The sequence below is a fragment of the Heptranchias perlo genome, chromosome 4 (assembly GCF_035084215.1).
Source record: "Heptranchias perlo isolate sHepPer1 chromosome 4, sHepPer1.hap1, whole genome shotgun sequence".
Classification (NCBI taxonomy): domain Eukaryota; kingdom Metazoa; phylum Chordata; class Chondrichthyes; order Hexanchiformes; family Hexanchidae; genus Heptranchias; species Heptranchias perlo.
Window position 1 is genome coordinate 119,274,698 of NC_090328.1, and position 22,474 is coordinate 119,297,171.

The following is a 22,474-nucleotide window of genomic DNA, read 5'->3' on the forward strand; positions in this document are numbered from 1 at the left end:
CTTATAAACTTCAATCAGGTCACCCCTTAACCTTCTAAACTCTAGAGAATACAACCCCAATTTGTGTAATCTCTCCTCGTAACTTAACCCTTGAAGTCCGGGTATCATTCTAGTAAACCTACGCTGCACTCCCTCCAAGGCCAATATGTCCTTCCGAAGGTGCGGTGCCCAGAACTGCTCACAGTACTCCAGGTGCGGTCTAACCAGGGTTTTGTATAGCTGCAGCATAACTTCTGCCCCTTTGTACTCTAGTCCTCTAGATATAAAGGCCAACATTCCATTTGCCTTCTTGATTATTTTCTGCACCTGTTCATGACACTTCAATGATCTATGTACCTGAACCCCTAAGTCCCTATGGACATCCACTGTTTTTAACTTTTTACCATTTAGAAAGTACCCCGTTCTATCCTTTTTTGATCCAAAGTGGATGACCTCACATTTGCCTACACTGAATTCCATTTGCCACAATTTTGCCCATTCACCTAATCTATCAATATCGCTTTGTAATTTTATGTTTTCATCTACACTGCTTACAATGCCACCAATCTTTGTGTCATCGGCAAACTTCGATATGAGACTTTCTATACCTTCATCTAAGTCGTTAATAAATATTGTGAATAACTGAGGCCCCAAGTCAGATCCCTGCGGGATTCCACTAGTCACATCCTGCCAATGTGAGTACCTTCCCATAATTCCTACTCTCTGTCGCCTTTCGCTCAGCCAACTTCCTAACCAAGTCCGTACTTTTCCCTCGATTCCATGGGCTTCTATCTTAGCTAACAGTCTCTTATGTGGGACATTATCAAATGCCTTCTGGAAGTCCATATAAATAACATCCATTGACACTCTCCTGTCCACTACTTTAGTCACCTCTTCAAAAAATTCAATCAGGTTTGTCAGGCACGACCTACCTTTCACAAATCCATGCTGGCTCTCTCTGATTAACTGAAAATTCTCGAGGTGTTCAGTCACCCTATCCTTAATTATAGACTCCAGCATTTTCCCCACAACAGATGTTAGGCTAACTGGTCTATAATTCCTCGGTTTCCCTCTCTCTCCTTTCTTAAAAAATGGAGTGATATGTGCAATTTTCCAATCCAGAGGGACAGTTCCTGAATCTAGAGAACTTTGAAAGATGATAGTTAGGGCATCCGCAATGTGCTCACCTACTTCCTTTAAAACCCTGGGATGGAAACCATCTGGTCCTGGGGATTTGTCACTCTTTAGTGCTATTATTTTCTTCATTACTGTTGCTTTACTTATGTTAATTTTATCGAGTCCCTGTCCCCGATTCAGTATAAGTTTTCTTGGGATTTCCGGCATGCTATCCTCTTTTTCTACTGTAAATACTGACGCAAAGTAATTATTCAACATGTCTGCCATTTCCCCATTGTCAATGACAATATCCCCACTTTCAGTTTTTAAGGGGCCAACATTGCTCCTGACCACCCTCTTTTTCCTAATATAACTATAAAAGTTCTTCGTATTGGTTTTGATATCCCTTGCGAGTTTCTTTTCATACTCTCTTTTTGTAACCCCTACTATCTGTTTTGTGACCCTTTGTTGATCTTTGTATCTTTCCCATTCGCCAGGATCTGTGCCATTTTTTGCCTTTTTGTATGCCCTTTCCTTATGTCTTATACTGTCCCTTACCTCTTTAGTTGTCCATGGCTGTGTTTTTTTGGCAAGTAGAGTTCTTGCCCCTCAGGGGTATAAACCGATTCTGTATCACGTTAAATGTTTCTTTAAACATTTCCCACTGATCATCAGTCATTTTACCCATTAACAGATTTGCCCAGTTTACTGTGGACAGTCTCTGTCGCATCCCATTGAAATCGGCCTTGCCCAAGTCTAGAACCTTAGCAGCTGATTCACTTTTTTCCCTTTCAAACACTACATTGAACTCGATCATGTTACGTCCCAAGGCGCTTCACAGGAGAGGTTATCAAACAAAATTTGACACCGAGTCACGTGAAGAGATATTAGGACAAGTCAAAGAGAGCATCTTAAAGAAGGAGAGAGAGGTAGAGAGACAGAGAGGTTTAGGGAGAGAATTCCAGAGCTTGGAGCCGAGGCAGCTGAAGGCACGGCCACCTACGGTGGGGCGATGGAAATCGGGGATGCACAACAGGCCAGATTTGGAGGAACGCAAAGTTTTTGGAGGATTGTAGGGCTGGAGGAGGTTACAGAGATAGGGAGGAGCGAGATAGAGGGGTTTGAACACCAGGATGAGAATTTTAAATTTGAGGTGTTGCTGGACCGGGAGTCAATGAAATATAGCTAATTGGGCAAGATGCCGAATGCTACCTGACTGGAATGAAACCAATCCCCAGAAAGACTCAACACCCTCAGGAAAGAAGGAGAGACAACTGGAGGCGAAAGATAGGTGTGTAATGAGTTTGTTGGAAGAAAGTTGTTTTTAATTCCCTGAGGATTATACATAGGTAAATGAGGTTTTACCTTCATTGTTGTGTGGAGGTCGTGAATTTGATAAGGCAGAAACTAGATCGATAAATGGATAGATAGATCACTTCTAACAAAAAAAAGTGTTTACTTGTTTAGTTTTGTTTACTTTTCCCCCCTCAGAACCAAAAATCACTCGACCACCCACTGATGTAAAAGTGTTGCTGGGATCAAAGGTCGTGCTACCGTGTAATACGATGGGAAATCCAAAACCAGCCATTTCGTGGATCAAAGATGAATCTGCGCTGAAAGTAAGGAAATAAACAGCCTCCGAGGCTTTCAAAGCACACAGTTACTCCACAGACTAGATTACCAGCTTATTGACCAAGAACTGACAGAATATCTAGCCCAAGGATTGTTTTGTTCAGGACAATCTCTGTACTATTCCTGTTTCGTAGGGGCTGTGGCAGATTGGAGCTCTATTCTGTTTCATATGGTGTCTGGGATGTTCCCAATTGGAAAAACCCAGGGAAATTTTGCATTGAGTCACCCTTGGTGATTATGGATCAGCTTGGATTGGGAAATTGATTTTCCAGCTCACTACTTAGCCACTGGAAACCTAAACCGGGGTCGGCGGAGGGGGGGTGGAATTCTGAATCAGTATAAAAGAAGTTTCTTATTAAAACTGTGTTTTTGTAAGCAGGGCCAAACTAATAATGAAATGCATTCTGCCCCTAGAAGGACCATCCCCGAACCTCTGTCCTTGAGTCTGGGAACCTAAGAATCCGCAGTGTTCAAATTGAAGATGCAGGACAGTATCGCTGTTTGGCAAGAAACAGCCTGGGCTTGGAGTATTCCAGATCTGTAACTTTAGAAGTGCAGGGTAAGTCTGGGACTTGAAGTTTCAAATGACTGTACTTCGAGGAAGAAATATCCCCTTGAGTACACATTTATTCCATTTCCTTGCGACTAACTTACAAATGTAATTTATTTGTTTCCGCAAAACCACATCTTAACGATTATGTAAGAAATTCTTCTGTCCCCTGTTTTAATGAAGGTATTAAATCATTTAAAATAAATGGGCGGACAAAGGAATTTTAATGCACTTGTACTAATGTGGTTCAAAGGTCATTTCAATGCAAATAAGTTTGACTAATTAATACACATACACACACACACACACACACACACACACACACAGAGCTAGTTATCCTAACTGTGCAAATCGTATCACTGATCATAGGCAGTAACACACTGACAAGACCGTTTGAGTAGTTATCATTTGTCCTTCAGAAAAAGAATGCAAAGTTTGCCTGAAATAACTGGACTTTAATTCTAAATCCCATAAAATGCTAACCATTAAAATGGAACAAATATAACACAAACATTGATGTCTTGTGTTCTAAATTAAAATATTCTGATCAGTCTTTCTCAAGCAACCCATCTGCGAGTCAACAGTCAGTGAAGACGTCACATTACATAAAACTTCCAAACCAATGCAGCATTTTTCTCTGCTAATGTGGTTATTTTATTTGCATGACAAATCATTTTCCGATATTTATTTGCTTTTTTCCCCATTCATTGTGCAGATTTTAATATGACAAATGCAACTGAAAGAGGTATTTTGCCAATTAGATTAATGCATGTGTGCTGTGAGTGGTGCCACTAATACAGTGAACACAACTTATTGGGAGACTTCTTAATAGATATTTGTTTAAGGGGAACATTCACTCAAAGCTCCAGTTTATTCCTCTATATAAATATGGTAAAAAGAATTGGATAAAAGATGCATTTTTCTCACTACATGGACTCCTCCCAATAAAAGGCTTCTATAAGCATTGTGTGTTGAATGTTGTGTGCTATTTGCAAGAAACGCTGTAATCGTTTATGTCCTCTCTATAGCTTATGCATGCCCAGATATGTCTTGCACATATTCTTGTGTATTCATTATAAGCGGTGCGATATCTTTATTTTACACATCGGTACCTACCTCCCTTCATCATCTTCTGCATCTTCCACCAATGAATTTTATGTGGTGCTTCACAAAAGTTAAAAAGTCACCCGCATGCACAAAGTGATTGTTCTAGATATATAAGATCAGCTCATTCATATCATATAGATAGGGATGTCCAAAATCCTGCAATAGTTTTGTACCAACTACCGGATAGCACAATTTAAAGGAATTACACAGAATTTACAGCACAGAAACAGGCCATTCGGCCCAACTGGTCTATGCCAGCGCTTATACTCCACACGAGCCTCCTCCCACCCTACTTCATCTCACCCCAACAGCATATCCTTCTATTCCTTTCTCCCTCATGTGTTTATCTAGCTTCCCCTTAAATGCATCTATGTTATTCACCTCAACCACTCCTTGTGGTAGTGAGTTCCACATTCTCACCACTCTCTGGGTAAAGAAGTTTCTCCTGAATTCCCTATTGGATTTATTAATGACTTTCTTGTATTTATGACCCCTAGTTTTGGACTCCCCTACAAGTGGAAACATGTTCTCTAGGTCTACCCTATCAAACCCTATCATAATTTTAAAGACCTCTATTAGGTCACCCCTCAGCCTTCTCTTTTCTGGAGAACCAGGAGTCAATAAAAGAATATGGGGAGTAAAGGTGAATCCATGACTACTACAAACGTTTGACTATTCTAATAACTGATTTACTCCAAATGTTTATGGATGTTGCACCCCTTTAAAGTAACATTTTGTGATTATGGGACACACCTCAAGGTTTTCTTAAAATAAGATATGAAAAGAAAGCATTAGGAAATGAATACTCAAAGTGACTGACTATGCTAAATTGTTAACATGTTGCATTGACTTTGATGCATCTAACCATATAACAGTGAATGGGCAATTAGGCCAGTAACGGGACAGCAGGCCTAATATGAAAAAGAATATTCTAAAGAAGGAAAAGATGGCAGAAGGGAGCAGGGATGCAGCATGTTGGAACACCAACGCACAGCGCCATGGAATTGAAGGATACAGACCGAATACCAGGAAATTCTTCTTCACATGAAGAGTGTGGAATAAACTTCCAGATAGAGTCGAGGCAAAAAACCTGGAATCATTTAAGAAACAATTGGATGCTACAATGGGGGAAACGTTAGGATCTCTCTGGATGGGTGAATTAAGATGGCCGTCCTCATCTGTAATTATCTTGTGATCGAAGTCCCCCATTAAAATAATCACTCTGTTTTCATGTACCCTTCTTAGTCTCTTCATAGAACAAATCCATCTTACCCTAACATGGCTGGTTATAGCTTTGGGCTCTTTATGTTAAAATGGCTGACCGGAATAGCCCATTGTGTAAGTTTCCACCTCCCACAGAGCAAACTTTAACCTCCCAGGTGTTCTTCACTTCTCCGTTCCTGCCTATCTTTCCTGAACACATATTACATCTGCATGTTGTATTCATGGCCAGCTTCTGCAGTCATCCTTGCTTCCGATATTCCCAACATGTTGGAATTCCCTATCGTCACAGCAACCTCAAGTTTCTGGCATCTCAACCCTAAAGCTTCTACCATTCACGTATATCTATCTTATTGCAAATTGACCTCTTTTTGCCCCCCAGTCCCTGCCTGCTAAGGACAGCTGGTTCTAGTATTCCTCAATATGTTTACATCTACCTATTAGCTACCTTCAATCGGTAATACTATTTTATAACAGACGGGTAACTCTTATTTCAAATATTATTTTTTTCCTTGAATGGAAACTGTTTGTATCAGAAGCCAAATGCAATAGTGTCTAAATTAGCTCGATGCTTTCAAGCGATACCATTTGAGCTTCACAATAATAACATGGGTCCTATTGAAATGATAAGGACAGAAAGGCATCACTTTTTTTTGGGGGTGGGTGGGTTGGTTCTGCCATAACTCTGGTGGAGGTGCAGCAGAACCCACTGGAAAATGGCAGGGATCTGGCTGCACCAATTTTGACATTTTCTGGTCAGGCCAAAACCTCCGTCTTCCCTTTCCCCTTCCAAAGCCAGTGATATCAGGATGGTGGCCCTGGAAGTGGAGCCGAGGCCGAGGACTCCCTACATTACGAGTCTCTACTTCCCTGGCTCAGTAGGTACCCGGCATATTAATAGAGGCCCCCTCCCATGCTGAGCGAGGTGGGGTGTACCAGCCTCAAGATGGGAGCAAGTGGACCACAGGCTGCTCCCCATACCTGGCGCAATTTTCTGGCGGGTGCAAGCAGTAGCAGTGCCCGCCTCAAAGGTCAAATGTAAATAACAAAGATTTGAAATGGGCATCCAGGATTGCTAGGCATCGATACGTATCCTGGAGCTCACGGAGAGGACACAGTAACATGAATTTAAATGTGTTTTAGCCATTTCCTAAACAGCTTTTTTAAAAAAAATTGTTTTTCTTTTTTACATTTAGGTTCTCGTGAGCCTTTGAGCCAATTGTTGTAAGTGATTTATCTTTTCCTCACCGCTATTACCACTCCTGGCACCAACGGGTCTTCCAAAGGGAATCCCTTCCTATCTGGTGTGTTTGGGAGAAAAGGAGAGCTCACGGAGGAATGGCAGGAGGTCGGGCTCCCTGATGATGCCTAGCCACTAGTACCCTCTCTATTGCATTCACAGGCAGAGGTGAACGTACCTCACTTTAGCAGATGATTAGTGCATGTGGAGGCTCCTATTCCCAATGGAAGCTGAGACAGCAGGCCCAATGACCAAGAAATAGGAATGCCTGACTAATCATAATGTTGGATTCTTCTTTAGATGCATTCCAATCACAGTATGTCTTGCTGTCAGTAGCATTGCATGAAAGAAAGGCACGCTCAGGGTGATCAACAGCCAATGTAACCTTGATTGAACACATCCAAGATGCCACCAACCATCTATGCAAGTCCTCATACTGCTACTCGGCAATGACCACAGGCAACAGAGAGGCAGATGCAGTGTTGTGCCGCCTTCTGCAAGGTCAACTGCAGCTACTATACAGCATAGGCCTGGCAAATGTAGTGACAGCAATGGTCAGCTGTGGCATGACACTTAGCTCCACCTCCTTGCAGGCATTCGGCAATCGTGGCCTATGAGGATGGTGCCATGGAATAGAACTGAGGGCACAACAACCTCATAGAGGATCATCTCCACTCCAGCAGCCATCTAACAGGGGATCAGGTGCTGGGCTGCTCTGTCACTTGTCTGCAGTCTCATGCCTGCACCTTGGGTGTCCTTTCCCTATCTCTTAGTCCTCTGCCCTATCGGCGTGGCAAAAGCTGCCCATAAGTTGTGATACGTCCTTTTGAGGCTCTCCAGCAGCTTTCAGAACTTTTATCTTCAGCCAACTCTGCCGTGACAGGTGACACTCCCTTTTAATTATCCCCATCCCTTTAAACTTGACATATACACAATTTTCCACTCCCACTACTAGTATGTTCGTTCCCTTGACTCATAGAAATTAACACATAATGTTAGCAAATGAGCTAACTTAGCAAAATTGGGTCTAAACAGTCTATTTCCATTTGAGTCTGTCTGAAACTCGCTAATAGCCATTCAGGCATAAACTACACCAAAAGTGCAAAATCTAGGTAATTGTTTTTACATTTCATTCCCTACATATTACAACAGTGACTACACTGTACTTCATTAGCTGTAATGCGCTTTGGGACATCCTGAGTTCAGGAAAGGTGCTATATAGATGCAAGTTCTTTCTTTATAAACTAGAACCTCTTAATTCAGAAATAAAACAGAAAATGCTGGAAACACTCAGCAGGTCAGGCAGCATCTGTAGAGAGAGAAACATTCAGGTCGATGATCTTTCATCAGTTCTGATGAAATGTATAAACAATCACCTCTTAATTAAGTCCTAACTCGGCCAAGCCTATGACCCAAAGCTAAACCAATCTAAAAAACACATTCTTCTTTTCTCCAGCTCAGTGCTGACCTCAGTTGTGATCCACCTCAAAATTGGACAAAAACAAAAATCTGACCTCTTATCCTCCGAGGCTGAAAAATCCAACACAGAACCCCCTTCCACCCCAAAGCTCCATTATCGGCTGGCAAATATGCCCTTTTTAATCTCTGTGGCTTTTAAGCTATCTTTAACAGTACACTACCAAATAATCTATGACATTAATCCTTCAACATCACCTTACAACCCTTTAACTCTGTGGGTTTGGTGGTGAAAATGATTCCGTGGTGAAGTAAGTTGTTAAACTCTACTCCTGAGGTAATTAAAGAGCACAAGTCATTATTAACGCACTGTCACTAATATTGCCTTGTGAAAGTAATCATGAATAATTTGCTAGCTTGGCAAAGAGCTTGCTTGCTCTACATCTGCTTAAAGCATCAGCATTGACTGCTTGACTAAGTGCTAACAGGAAGTTTCCTTACCGTCACAACCATCAGCATCATATTGTGTTATACAAGGCTAGATTGAGAATCATTCTTGGTCATTTAGGTTCGTTAAACTCAATGCCTATAGATTATATCGACTCCCCCCAACATCAGATACATAAAGGTTTTACTAGCTGTGCAACACCCTAGCAGCCCCCCAACATCACTAAGCCAGAGCATCAGTTCCCCTACATAGTGTACCTATCCCAAATCATCCTTGAGCATTGGCACTTTCAAACATCAGCAGGCTACAGTCCGATCTCATTTTTTGTCAGAGCAAGCTCGGTTCATTTTTTCATTGTTGTTCGAGATGAATAATTGTTAAACTAGAGTGTGCGCGCTAAATGGTTTCACTTACAGACCTGCACATTGTTCCTGTGGTTTGATTAACAACATTGATTCGGGTGTTCACTGTTAACTTTATTTTTTTCTGTCGTACTGGAAGGTTGTCTCATTATAACGTCCCTCTTGTTTTTTTTATGGTGATAGAAGGAAATGAAACTCTGCAAGACATCAAAGGTATCCTCGAATCCTCTGCTACAAATGTGCCTTGTGGAACTTAAATGTGATACTGTGTGTCTCCTTTTGAATGGTTTACAATATTGTCCACTAGAGATGGTCATGCAAAGGAATTCCCAAATTTCGTATTTCAATCAGAATCATCCAAAAGCTGGATGATCCAAATGAATGAAAAAGGTAGAACAGGCAGGTGCTGGAGCAGAGAGACCCCTCATCGAGCTGAGTGACAGGAAACTTTTAAGTACCTGGCACTGGGTTGTCAGAGAGGCAGAACGTTTGCCCATCATTATATTTTACACATGCCTACCAGCAAGGAAACTGATATATAGGAACAGGAATAGGCCATTCAGCCCCTCGAGCCCGTTACGCTGTTCAGTTAGATCATGGCTGATCTGTATCTTAACTCCATCTATTTGTCTTGGTTCCGTATCCTTTAATACCCTAACAAAAATCTATCAATCTCAGTTTTGAAATTATCGATAAACCACCAGCCTCAACAGCTTTTTGGGGGAGAGAGTTCCAGATTTCCACTACCCTTTGTGTGAAGAAGTGCTTCCTGACATCACACCTGAACGGCCTAGCTCTAATTTTAAGGTTATGCCCCCTGATTCTGGATTACCCCCAACAGAGGAAATAATTTCTCTGCATCATATCCTTTAATCATTTTAAACACCCCAACTAGATCATCCCTTAATCTCCTATATCAAGGGAATACAAGCCCATTCTATGCAACCTGTCCTCATAACTTAATCCTTTTAGCCCTGGTATAATTCTGGTGCAGCGCAGATGCACCCCTTCCAAGGTCAATAAATCCTTCCTGAGGTGCTGTGCCCAGAACTGAACACAGTACTCTAAATGGGGTCTAACGAGAGCTTTGTACAACTATAACATAACTTCCACCCCTTTGTGTTCCAGCCCTCTTCAGGCTAACATTCCATTAGCCGTTTTAATTCTTTTTTTTTATTCGTTCATGGGATGTGGGCGTCGCTGGCAAGGCCAGCATTTATTGCCCATCCCTAATTGCCCTTGAGAAGGTGGTGGTGAGCCGCCTTCTTGAACCGCTGCAGTCCGTGTGGTGAAGGTTCTCCCACAGTGCTGTTAGGAAGGGAGTTCCAGGATTTTGACCCAGCGACGATGAAGAAACGGCGATATATTTCCAAGTCGGGATGGTGTGTGACTTGGAGGGGAACATGCAGGTGGTGTTGTTCCCATGTGCCTGCTGCTCTTTTCCTTCTAGGTGGTAGAGGTCGCGGGTTTGGGAGGTGCTGTCGAAGAAGCCTTGGCGAGTTGCCGCAGTGCATCCTATGGATGGTACACACTGCAGCCATTGTGCGCCGGTGGTGAAGGGAGTGAATGTTTCGGGTGGTGGATGGGGTGCCAATTAAACGGGCTGCTTTGTCCTGGATGGTGTCAAGCTTCTTGAGTGTTGTTGGAGCTGCACTCATCCAGGCAAGTGGAGAGTATTCCATCACACTCCTGACTTGTGCCTTGTAGATGGTGGAAAGGTGGTGAGTCACTCGCCGCAAAATACCCAGCCTCTGACCTGCTCTTGTAGCCACAGTATTTATATGGCTGGTCCAGTTAAGTTTCTGGTCAATGGTGACCCCCAGGATGTTGATGGTGGGGGATTCGGCAATGGTAATGCCATTGAATGTCAAGGGGAGGTGGTTAGACTCTCTCTAGTTGGAGATGGTCATTGCCTGACACTTGTCTGGCGCAAATGTTACTTGCCACTTATCAGCCTGGATATTGTCCTGGTATTGCTGCATGCGAGCACAGACTGCTTCATCATCTGAGGGGTTGCAAATGCAACTGAACACTGTGCAATCATCAGCGAACATCCCCATTTCTGACCTTATGATGGAGGGAAGGTCATTGATGAAGCAGCTGGGCCTAGGACACTGCCCTGAGGAACTCCTGCAGCAATGTCCTGGGGCTGAGATGATTGGCTTCCAACAACCACTACCATCTTCCATTGTGCTAGTTATGACTCCAGCCACTGGAAAGTTTTCCCCCTGATTCCCATTGACTTCAATTTTACTAGGGCTCCTGGGTGCCACACTCAGTCAAATGCTGCCTTGATGTCAAGGGCAGTCATTCTCACCTCACCTCTGGAATTCAGCTCTTTTGTCCATGTTTGGACCAAGGCTGTAATGAGGTCTGGAGCCGAGTGGTCCTGGTGGAACCCAAACTGAGCATCAGTGAGCAGGTTATTGGTGAGTAAGTGCCGCTTGATAGCACTGGCGATGACACCTTCCATCACTTTGCTGATGAGTGAGAGTAGACTGATGGGGCGGTAATTGGCCGGATTGGATTTGTCCTGCTTTTTGTGGACAGGACATACCTGGGCAATTTTCCACATTGTCGGGTAGATGCCAGTGTTGTAGCTGTACTGGAACAGCTTGGCTAGAGGCGCAGCTAGTTCTGGAGCACAAGTCTTCAGCACTACTGCTGGGATGTTGTCGGGGCCCATAGCCTTTGCTGTATCCAGTGCACTCAGCCGTTTCTTGATATCACGTGGAGTGAATCGAATTGGCTGAAGACTGGCTTCTGTGATGGTGGGGATATCGGGAGGAGGCCGAGATGGATCATCTACTCGGCACTTCTGGCTGAAGATAGTTGCAAACGCTTAAACCTTGTCTTTTGCACTCACGTGCTGGACTCTGCCATCATTGAGGATGGGAATGTTTGCAGAGCCTCCTCCCGTTAGTTGTTTAATTGTCCACCACCATTCACGACTGGATGTGGCAGGACTGCAGAGCTTTGACCTGATCCATCGGTTGTGGAATCACTTAGCTCTGTCTATAGCATGTTGCTTCCGCTGTTTAGCATGCATGTAGTCCTGAGTTGTAGCTTCACCAGGTTGGCACCTCATTTTTCGGCACGCCTGGTGCTGCTCCTCTGCACTCCTCATTGAACCAGGGTTGATCCCCTGGCTTGTTGGTAATGGTAGAGTGAGGAATATGCCATGCGGTTACAGATTGTGCTGGAATACAATTCTGCTGCTGCTAATGGCCCACAGCGCCTCATGGATGCACAGTTTTGAGCTGCTAGATCTGTTCTAAACCTATTCCATTTAGCACAGTGGTAGTGCCACTCAACACTTTGGATGGTGTCCTCAGTGTGACGACGGGACTTCGTCTCCACGAGGATTGTGCGGTGGTCACTCCTACCAATACTGTCATGGACAGATGCATTTGCGACAGGTAGATTGGTGAGGACGAGGTCAAGTAAGTTTTTCCCTCGTGTTGGTTCGCTCACCACCTGCCACAGGCCCAGTCTGGCAGCTATGTCCTTCAGGACTCAGCCAGCTTGGTCAGTAGTGGTGCTACCGAGCCGCTCTTGGTGATGGACATTGAAGTCCCCCACCCAGAGGACATTCTGTGCCCTTGCTACCCTCAGTGCTTCCTCCAAGTGGTGTTCAACATGGAGGAGGACTGATTCATCAGCTGAGGGAGGGTGGTAGATGGTAATCAGCAGGAGGTTTCCTTGCCCATGTTTGACCTGATGCCATGAGATTTCATGGGGTCCAGAGTCAATGTTGAGGACTCCCAGGGCCACTCCCTCCTGACCACCACCTCTGGGACAGGACATACCCAGGGATGGTGATGGAAGAGTCTGGGACATTGGCTGGAAGGTATGATTCTGTGAGTATGCCTATGTCAGGCTGTTGCTTGACTAGTCTGTGGGACAGCTCTCCCAATTTTGGCACAAGTCCCTAGATGTTAGTGAGGAGGACTTTGCAGGGTCGATTGGGCTTGGTTTGCCTTTGTCGTGTCCGGTGACTAGTGGTCCGTCCGGTTTTATTCACATTATGACTTTTTTTTAGCGAGATTGTACAACTGAGTGGCTTGTTAGGCCATTTCATGATGGCAATTAAGAATCAACCACATTGCTGTTGGTCTGGAGTCACATATAGGCCAGCCCAGGTAAGGATGGCAGGGTTTCCTTCCCTAAAGGACATTAGTGAACCAGATGGGTTTTTACGACAATCCGGTAGTTTCACGGCCACAATTACTGATACTGGTATTTTAATTCCAGATTTTATTTAATTAATTGAATTTAAATTCCCCAGCTGCCGTGGCGGGATTTGAACTTATGATTCTGGATTATTAGTCCAGGCCTCTGGATTACTAGTCCAGTAACATAACCACTATGCTACCATACCCATACGGTAACCTATCTGCTAGCTTTTGGTGATTTCTGTACTTGGACCCCTCAATCTCTCCACTCAGCCACAATTCCTAGCTTCTTGCCATTTCGAAAATACTCTGATCTATCTTTCTTGGGTCCAAATTGGATGACCTCGTACTTTCCCACATTGAACTCTATCTGCCACAGGTTTGCCCACTCACTTAACCTATCAATGTCTCTTACAACTTTCTGCTCCCCTCTACACTATTTACTGTGCCACCTAACTTAATGTCGTCAGCAAACTTAGATATACGGCTCTCTATTCCTTCATCCATGCCATTTACAAATATAGTGAAAAGCTGAGGCCCCAGTACACATCCCTGGGGGAAGTCACTAGTCACATCCTGCCAATTTGTGTACACACCCATTATCCCTACTTCCTGTCTGCTATCTCCTGATCAATTCCCTATCCAAACCAATAGCACCTCTGTCAAGGACCGCATGTAAAGGAAAAGTCAGCAGCAAGTGGTTGCAAGGCCATATTATGAATACCACTGCATAACTATGATTGGACCGCCACATTTGTAGAAGTGAGAGGACAATTCCTAACTTGTTTGCGTACAAAATCCGATCACCCAGACAGGCAGATTGCTGGCCATTACCGTACATTTTCAGGAATTACAATTGTGTGGAAAAGAATAAAATTTTACATAAGAATATGCAAACTATAAATGTTTTAAATTCTAACCATGCAATAAATGTTTTTCCCATAGTACGGACAGACGCACGAGGGTGTGTCATGCTGCAGCTTTGTACCCATCATTTCACTAGGGTTTTAATTTGGATCACTTGCATGAGCTTAGTTAGACATCAGTGGCATTGGGCAGGATGCAACAAGATATATAACTACACACAAAATGTGGCTGGCTAAAATTATGCTCTTTTTATAGCACAAAATAAATGACAAGTTGTACTGCTCAGACTGTAGCCTCGTGGGAATTATAGGCTTAGAGGGATAGTCAAAATTATTATGTTTTCTTTGACTTAATGACAAGCTGAGAACATTTAACGGATAAAAGAAAGGGTGTTCATTTTATCTTTCCGAGCTAATCATATCGAGTAGTTCCCACCTTAGCTATGTCAGCAGCAGCACAGATGTAGAGGGGGCAGCAGAAGAAACAACAAAAACTTGCATTTACGAGCACGTTCAACATAGAAAAATGCCTGGAGATACTCGACAGAGGCGGAAGGAAAATGGATGCTGAGCCGAGGAGGAGAGTTTAGATGAGTTTGGTCAAAGAGATGGGTCTTAAAGGAGGAGAGGGAGGCGGAGAGGTGGTGGGGTTTAGGAGAGAATTCCAGAGAGTGGGACCTAGGCAGTTGAAGACATGGCCACCAATAATGGAGCAAAGGGAGGGGGGCTGGGGTACACAATAAGCCAGAGTCGGGGAGGGGGCTTTGTAGGGCTGGAGGAGGTTAGAGCGATAGGGAGGGACACGGTCAAGGAGGGATTTAAACACAAGGGTAAGAATTTTAAAATTTGAGGCATTGGGGGAACCAGGAGCCAATACAGGTCAATGAGGACAGGTGTAATGGGTGAGCGAGTCTTGGTGCAGGATTAGATATGGGCAGCCAAGTTTTGGATGAGCTGAAGCATACAGAGGATGAAGGATGGGAGGCTGGCAATGGAGCATTGGAGTAATTGAGTCTCTTTGTGTCAAAGACAGGAACGAGAGTTTCAGTGGCAGATGGACTGAGATGGCAGCATAAACAGGCAATGTTAAGGAAATGGAAGAAAACCGTCTTTGCCATTGGAGAGGATATGGTTCGCAAGTTCAATGTGGGGTCAAACAAGACACTGAAGTTGCAGACAGTCTGGTTCAGCCTGAGACAGTGGCCAGGGAGGGGGACGGGCTAGATGGCGAGGGTATGGAGTTTGTGCCTGGATGGGGGGGGTGGCCTACATAAATTATTGGCCCGGAATTTGCATTGAGCGGTGAACGAACGGCGCCCACCGCTCATTAGATTTAAATTTACCCGCAAAATGATCCAGGGGCTTTAATACGGGAACTTCCTCTAACGGTGAGCTGCAAATAGTGCAGCGACCTCTCCCGGGGATCTGTGAGCTGTGAGAGCAGGGAACGGATCTCTCTGTCCCCTCAACTAAGCAGATTGAAGCATCTTTGACAAGCCAAGTAGAGCCAGAAGCAGCAAGTGAAAGCAACAACAGTTAATTCAATGTTAAATCAGTTAGAGGAAGCAAAATAAAGAGAGAGAAGAAAAATTGAATTAAAAGAGAAAGAGATAAAAGGGACAGAAATAAACAGTAAAAAAAATTAAAATTTAAAAACTTTGTTTTTTTTAAATCTCCAACAACAATTAATATTAGAAGGAATGAGGCTCCACATTTTTAAAAGTTAATTTTCAGTGCCAGAGAGATTGTTTGACAGTCATTAAGATTTACCACGCCGTGAAAAGTTGGTTTAGACCCAAAAAACCCAGCCTACCTTTATCTGTAAGGAATCTTACAACACCAGGTTATAGTCCAACAATTTTATTTTAAAATCGCAAGCTTTCGGAGATTATCCCCTTCGTCAGGTGAGTGAGACACTCACCTGACGAAGGGGATAATCTCCGAAAGCTTGTGATTTTAAAATAAAATTGTTGGACTATAACCTGGTGTTGTAAGATTCCTTACATTTGTCCACCCCAGTCCATCACCGGCATCTCCACATCATGGCTTTATCTGTGCAGATTAGTTTGTTTCCAGCTGGGCAGTGCAGCAAGTTCACGCTGGTCCATTCATTCCAATGGCAATCTCTCCTTCCCGCGCAGACTTTGGAGGAGCAGAGGAATTTCCGGTTTTCCACGTTTGACTGCGCCTGTTCGCGAGCCGCAACTTGCTCTTCCGTTTGCCCTGTAATAACGGTCAGCCCTGTTAGCCTCGCCATTATTTCATGAGCAATTTCCGGGCCAATGTTTTGAACGTACAAATAGTTCAGACAGAACAGTTAGCGTTGACCACATGATTAAAGATGTAAACTGAACCAGTTGGATTATTTTGGGTGTATTTGGAAAGGGACTAATTTAGGCTCTTCCGTATGGGGTGTTAAAAGCCTGATAGTGAATCCACACAGCCCTGTACTTTGCTCTTTTCCGTGCTCATGCAGATGTGCAGCAATTGTACATTTATAGTTTGCTACTTTATAGAGTAACGACTGTCTGAGCCCCAAGGTCAAGCACTTAACCTGTATATCCATAGCAACCAGCTGGGGTGAAGATATAAGCTTCCTGGTACTGGGGGAGGGGCGGGTGTTTGCACTAAGGTCGCCAACTCTGGTTGGAGGTATCCCTGGAGGTTTCATCACATGACCTCCTGCCTCCAACTGCCCCACACTCACGCCATTTGTCGCCCGATATGTCCATCCTCATGATGCCCTGCCTTCCCATGACCAATTGGAAAGCAAACAGACTCTTGACTACCCAATTGGATGATTCTTGACTGTCAGTCAAGCAGCCTTTTTTCCCCATCTCCAATATTTTTATAACTAATAAATGAAAGTTTTCGAAGAATTTTTTTTAAGAATGCCTTTGAGTTGTTCGCAGCAGTGTCCTGGAGATTAATCTTCAATTCCTGGAGGCTCCAGGACAATCCTGGAGGGGTGCCAACCCTAGTCTGCATCCAGTATTGGCAGTGCACGGGGAATCTGCCTATCCAAAGACAAGTACAAGTCAATACTCCCCAAGGAAAGTTCACACATGGCCAGTTGCCCAGTGGAATGAGAATCAAATCTGAGGCATCGGCTTCATGAATCCATAACTTTATAGGCTCAGTTTCTAGGAGCTCCATTCAACCCTTCCCACCAGGAAAAATGGGATCCGTTTCTATTCCTGACAATGTGGAAAACAGGAAAACGATGGTGAGCTGAGGCACAAGATTTGGCTATGGCGGAGATACTAAATGAGCACTTTGCATCAGTCTTCACTCTTGAAGAGGATGTGCAACTGACACACTTAAATGGTGCTGTTAACAATAAATAGATGAGGATAATTTTTTTGGAAAGAACGTGGAACCTTGAAGTTGACCGTGACAGCCAGTCAGGATGATATCCACTTGAGATTTATTTCCAAAACCCATCGTCAAAAAAATTGGGAACGTGACTTTTACATTCATTAGCTGTTCCATCTACAAATACAAGAAAGCATCTAGGAGAAAATTACATTATCACCTCAGGCTTCAGTTTTCCTAATTCTGTCCTAGGCCTGTCTCCAGCTGGACAATAATCATTTAAAGCCTTGTCCATTCCCATTGATGGCTCAGTTGGTAAATGTGCTGCACAGTGTGTTAGTGAGAAATACAGACCAGGAAGATCTCAGGTTCAACCCTGGGTCTGTGCTGAGTTGGCTAGGTTGGGAGGGCTGCGGGACACTGAAACTGGCCGCGGTGGCCCCAAGCTAGGGATGGGAAAAATCTACCAAGGTTCGCGCACTTGATCACTGTCAACGTGCATGTGTTGACAGCAACAACAACGTGCATTTATATAGAGCCTTTAACATAGCAAAACGTCCCAAGCCGCTTCACAGCAGCGATTATCAAACAAAATGTGATACCGAGCCACATAAGGAGATTATAGACCAGGTGACCAAAAACTTGGTCAAAGAGGTCGGAGCTTTTTAAAGGAGGAGAGAGAGGTAGAGGGACGGTGAGATTTAGGGAAGGAACTCCAGAGCTTGGGAACTAGGCAGCTGAAGGCACAGCTGCCAATGGTGGAGTGATTGAAATCGGGGATACACAAGAGGCCAGAATTGGAGGAGCGCAGAGATCTTGGAAGTTTGTAGGGCTGGAGGAGGTTACAGAGAACAGAATCAAGGCTATGATGCTCCCACTGTTGTTTAATAGGCTTCCAATATTGCCCAGGCTCACGCAAGGGCAATTTAAGTACCACAAAACAGCTGGAAATACATCCCAGCGTGAGTCAGTGCCTTCAGGAAATGAGTGGAGAAAATTGACTGGAAGTCAAATCTATATGCTTCATTCACTTAATTATAGAGGGCAATGGACAATCTTTTGGCATAATTCCCTCATGTTCTAACACACTGTACCAGGGGATGGCAGATTCTGAGACGCACAGCAGAAGCCAGTAAGTTCCCCATGAGGTGAGGGAGAAATCAGTGGGAGAATCGCCCTCAGTCGCTCAGGTCTCTCCTGGTAACTGGCCCAACAGCAGCAATGGCAGAAGTGTGGGAGCCTGTTGACTGTTCATGCCCTCTCCTCTGGGGAATGGTGGAGGGAGAACGAACGAGAGGGAAAGACAAACAAAAATAAATGCCATAAATCTAGAGTGTGTCATTTATTTCAGTGGCAGATGCAGAAGCAATGACTTAGTATTTGGCCCTTGGGATGGTGCCAGGAAGACCTTTGTGAATCGTTGGGACTGAAACTGTGTTGTTGCTGTTCAAAATCAAAGAATGAACTTTAAAGAACAGTAACTGCAGCAAAAAAAAATCTGATTTGCATGATTCTAAATGTAGAATATTTGTGATGTATTTCAAAGGGATGCCAAAAGATATTTTACTTATTTCACTTTGGCCTAAACTAATCCTCCTTCCCATTCCATCTTACTCATAGCAGCATCCACATGCTTGAAAGCGGCTGGTTCGAAGTCAGTAACGCAAGTTCAGGCCTTCCTGTCAGGTTGAGCTCTGATTATTTGTGAAACCCAGTTCGTTCAGTTGTGGTATTTTTATTTTAGTGAGAAACCCCAATTAGGGATAAGTCCCTTAGTGCAGGAGTCCACCGAAGTTGGAAAGTGTAGGAGGGAAGATAGATAAAATGAAGAAGTAGTGGTTTGACGCCAAATTTGGGTTTTGAAACCCGTGAAGATTGTAGGAGGAAGAAAAGGCTGAGAGAAGTAATGAGTTCCACAGCTCGGAGATCCTGGGAAAGAGTGAATGGAGTAGGAGACGGTGTAATGACTCTTGAGTCTTAATTTCCTGAGTACGTATCAGCAGCGAACCACTTCTTAATGCAAATTTTAACTATATTAACAGATTTAGCAAGTAAGACATTGAGTAAAGCACCTTGGGACATTTTACTACATTAAAGGCGATATATAAATGCAAGTTGTTGTTGCAGTAAAGCTCACATTGCACTACCTGAGCTCCAGCCTCAGAATAAGCTTATCCACTAAGCATTTCTTATGCTCAGCAAGGTGAGTGCTGTCAGTGCTGGGGAATAGTACTCTTCCCATTTCAAACTCAATTTTTACCTTCATGACTTGGCTGGTAAAGTAACAGAGAGGATCACTTGTTACTGTTTGGCCTGTGTGAGATTGCCAATCAGTACTGTATTAGGGACAGCATGGCGCTGTAGGCCCATGCCCACAGGGACTAGATTGAGACTGGATTGAGACTGCCCAAACCTCTTCACAAAGGACCCTTTAAGCCATCAGACAGAGGAGAGCTCCATCCCATCAGTCTGGCTGGATTTGAACTCTAGAGGTGAAATGCTAGTATCTAAAGCACTGTGTCACCCAAATCCCACCGCCCCCCACCCCCCCAAGTATAGCATTTTATTTTGTGCTGCAACCATTCCTTTAGCCTCTCTGAATGAAACGGCCAATTATTACCAATTAGCACCACTGCTACCTGTTGTGCTCTAAGCTTGTATTTACCAGAAACTGCCCACGTTCACTACTGCTCACTGCCCTTAGAGAGAGAGGAGACTTTCATCCTACCAGTCAAGGGTAAATCCGCACGCAGAGCTAAGAGAAGAAAGGTCCATGCGTGACAACTATTCAACTCCTTCTAATGCTTTTTCCAAGCGTTAGCATGGTAGGAAAAACTTCCTGTCAGCTGCAAGTGAAATAATAGTTTAAAAAATAATCGTAATTTCAGAATGCTGGAGGCAAGGGATTGTTTGAAGTATGCAGACTCTAGTACTCACTTACAAATACCCACCTGCCCACGACACATACTTGGGTTCGCTATGATTAGGGAGATTAATAACCAATTAGACTAGGAAACCTGATAGGTGGCTGAGAACCACATTTGCTACTGTACCATACAGACCCCTAAAATACAAATGCACTTCCCACAAAAAACATTAACCATGCAATGAAGGCTTGTGATATTAGCATCTGAACATTTAGTCTCTTCACATGACATTACTCTGACCACTATTTTAATAAACGAATCAGTGCCTCTGATAAAATAGTTAGAGGGATGTTGTATGGATGCGTTAACCATTCAGACACTAATATCACAAACCATTATTTCTATAAGCAGTTTGAGTGTTAGCCGTGGCTCAGTGGGTAGCACTCTGGGTTCAAGTCCTACTCCAGATACTCAAGTACAAAATCTAGGCTGACACTCCCAGTGCAGTACTGAGGGAGTGCTGCACTGTTGAAGGTGCTGACTTACAGATGAGACATTAAACTGAGGCTCTGTCTACCCTCTCAGGTGGATGTAAATGATCTACCTATTTTGAAGAAGAGTAGGGGAGTTATCCCCAGTGTCCTGTCCAAAGTTTATCCCTCAACCAACAGATTATCTGATCATTTATTTCATTGCTGTTTGTGGGAGCTTGCTGTGCTCAAATTGGTTTCCTGCATACAACAGTGACTACACTTCAAAAAATTCTTTAGCTGTAAAGCGCTTTGGGATGTCCTGAGGCCGTGAAAGGCACTATATAAATGCAAGTTCTTTCTGGAAAGAGAAAGTGTAATAAAACTGCACTCTGTGGGGTAATGGGAAATTTAAAGTCATCGTTTGATCTACAGATTTTAACGCCAGTGCTGTTCTTTATGTCTCTGTTGTTTCTCCATAGTCCCTGCCAGAATTGTGAAGGCTCCTGCATCGCGCAATATCAGTTTTGGTTCTGAGGTGATTCTGCAATGCAAAGCCACAGGATTCCCTATTCCCACCATCAAGTGGTTGGAGAACGGAAGAGCAGTGAGTGTGTTTCATGCGTTTTTCAATGAGATGAGCAAACGTTCGTCAGAGGCTTGTGATTCTCAATTGCGTTACCCCTTTAAGGAAGATAAGATCGGGTTCCGACATCATACGTAACAAGAATCTTACCCTTTTTTTAAAATTGAACTAACACTGCACAGAAAGCCCTGGACAAACACTTCTAGAGTTTTAGCATTGCACATTGTTGTCAAGAATTCTACATCGGCAAAATATGTGTCGAGTTTTAAAGGTTTCTGCGGTATTTTGTTCTACTAATCAATCTCTCATGATGATGTGCACACAGTGGCGGAGGTGTGGGGGGGTAGAGAGGGGGTGCGATTTTCAACCACTAGACTTTTATTTCCCACTGAAGGGCGAGCGGGCAGCAATTGAAAATCCGGGGTGGGGGGGGGGGGGGCGATGGGGACGGGGGGAGTGAGGAAATCCTATTGATGCCCAAGGCCCACCTGATGCAGTTTTCAGGAGTGCTCCTCTGGGCCTCACAAGGAAAGTTTAGACCTTCCCTGCTGTGGGATTCCCCCCCAATCCCCCGACCGTGGTGAACTCCAGATTCCCCCCATCACCCACCCTTCCACCTCCCAACCACTTACCCAAGCGCCGGGGACCGTTCCTTAAATCCCTGGCAGTGACCTTCCTAGTCCAACGTTCCACTCCTACCCAGCCTGCCCACCAGCTGCCGCTACCTACGGTTCTGGGGCGGGAAACTGACGGGACCTTTGCAGATGAAGCCCGGGGAGGTCAAATCTCCCGCCACCGAGGTCTGGACAGTTTGGTGCCCGTCTCAGCTCCTCCCCGAGTTAAAATCGGGGCCACGGGTCGATAGCAATTTAAGAAGCAGAGAAGTAGCGTTGATTGGAGCATTGACGTTTCTCAACAATACAGACTGAGGAGCTGGGAGATCCAAGCAGGGATCTTGGGGAGGGTTAATTATTGTGTGACAAGTTTACATAGGCAGCTCCCATTATAAATGTAGACGTAGGAATTTATAATGGGACAAGTTGGCAGGAAGAGTGCACTGATCAAGATTTTTAATACATCGCTAGTTGATCCCGTTGATGTTGCATGAGGTAAGTTGGAGAATA

At 44.1% G+C, this 22,474-nt stretch overlaps 1 protein-coding gene across 1 annotated transcript in view; it reads left to right on the plus strand.

Annotated features, from left to right (window-relative positions):
- musk (muscle, skeletal, receptor tyrosine kinase) overlaps positions 1-22,474 on the plus strand; it is a 144,313-nt gene that overhangs the window by 23,340 nt on the left and 98,499 nt on the right. Inside the window, exons 4-6 of the mRNA XM_067983572.1 lie at positions 2,587-2,714; positions 3,142-3,286; positions 21,247-21,371. Coding sequence (XP_067839673.1) covers positions 2,587-2,714; positions 3,142-3,286; positions 21,247-21,371 — 398 coding nt within the window. The remainder of the gene's footprint in view (positions 1-2,586; positions 2,715-3,141; positions 3,287-21,246; positions 21,372-22,474) is intronic.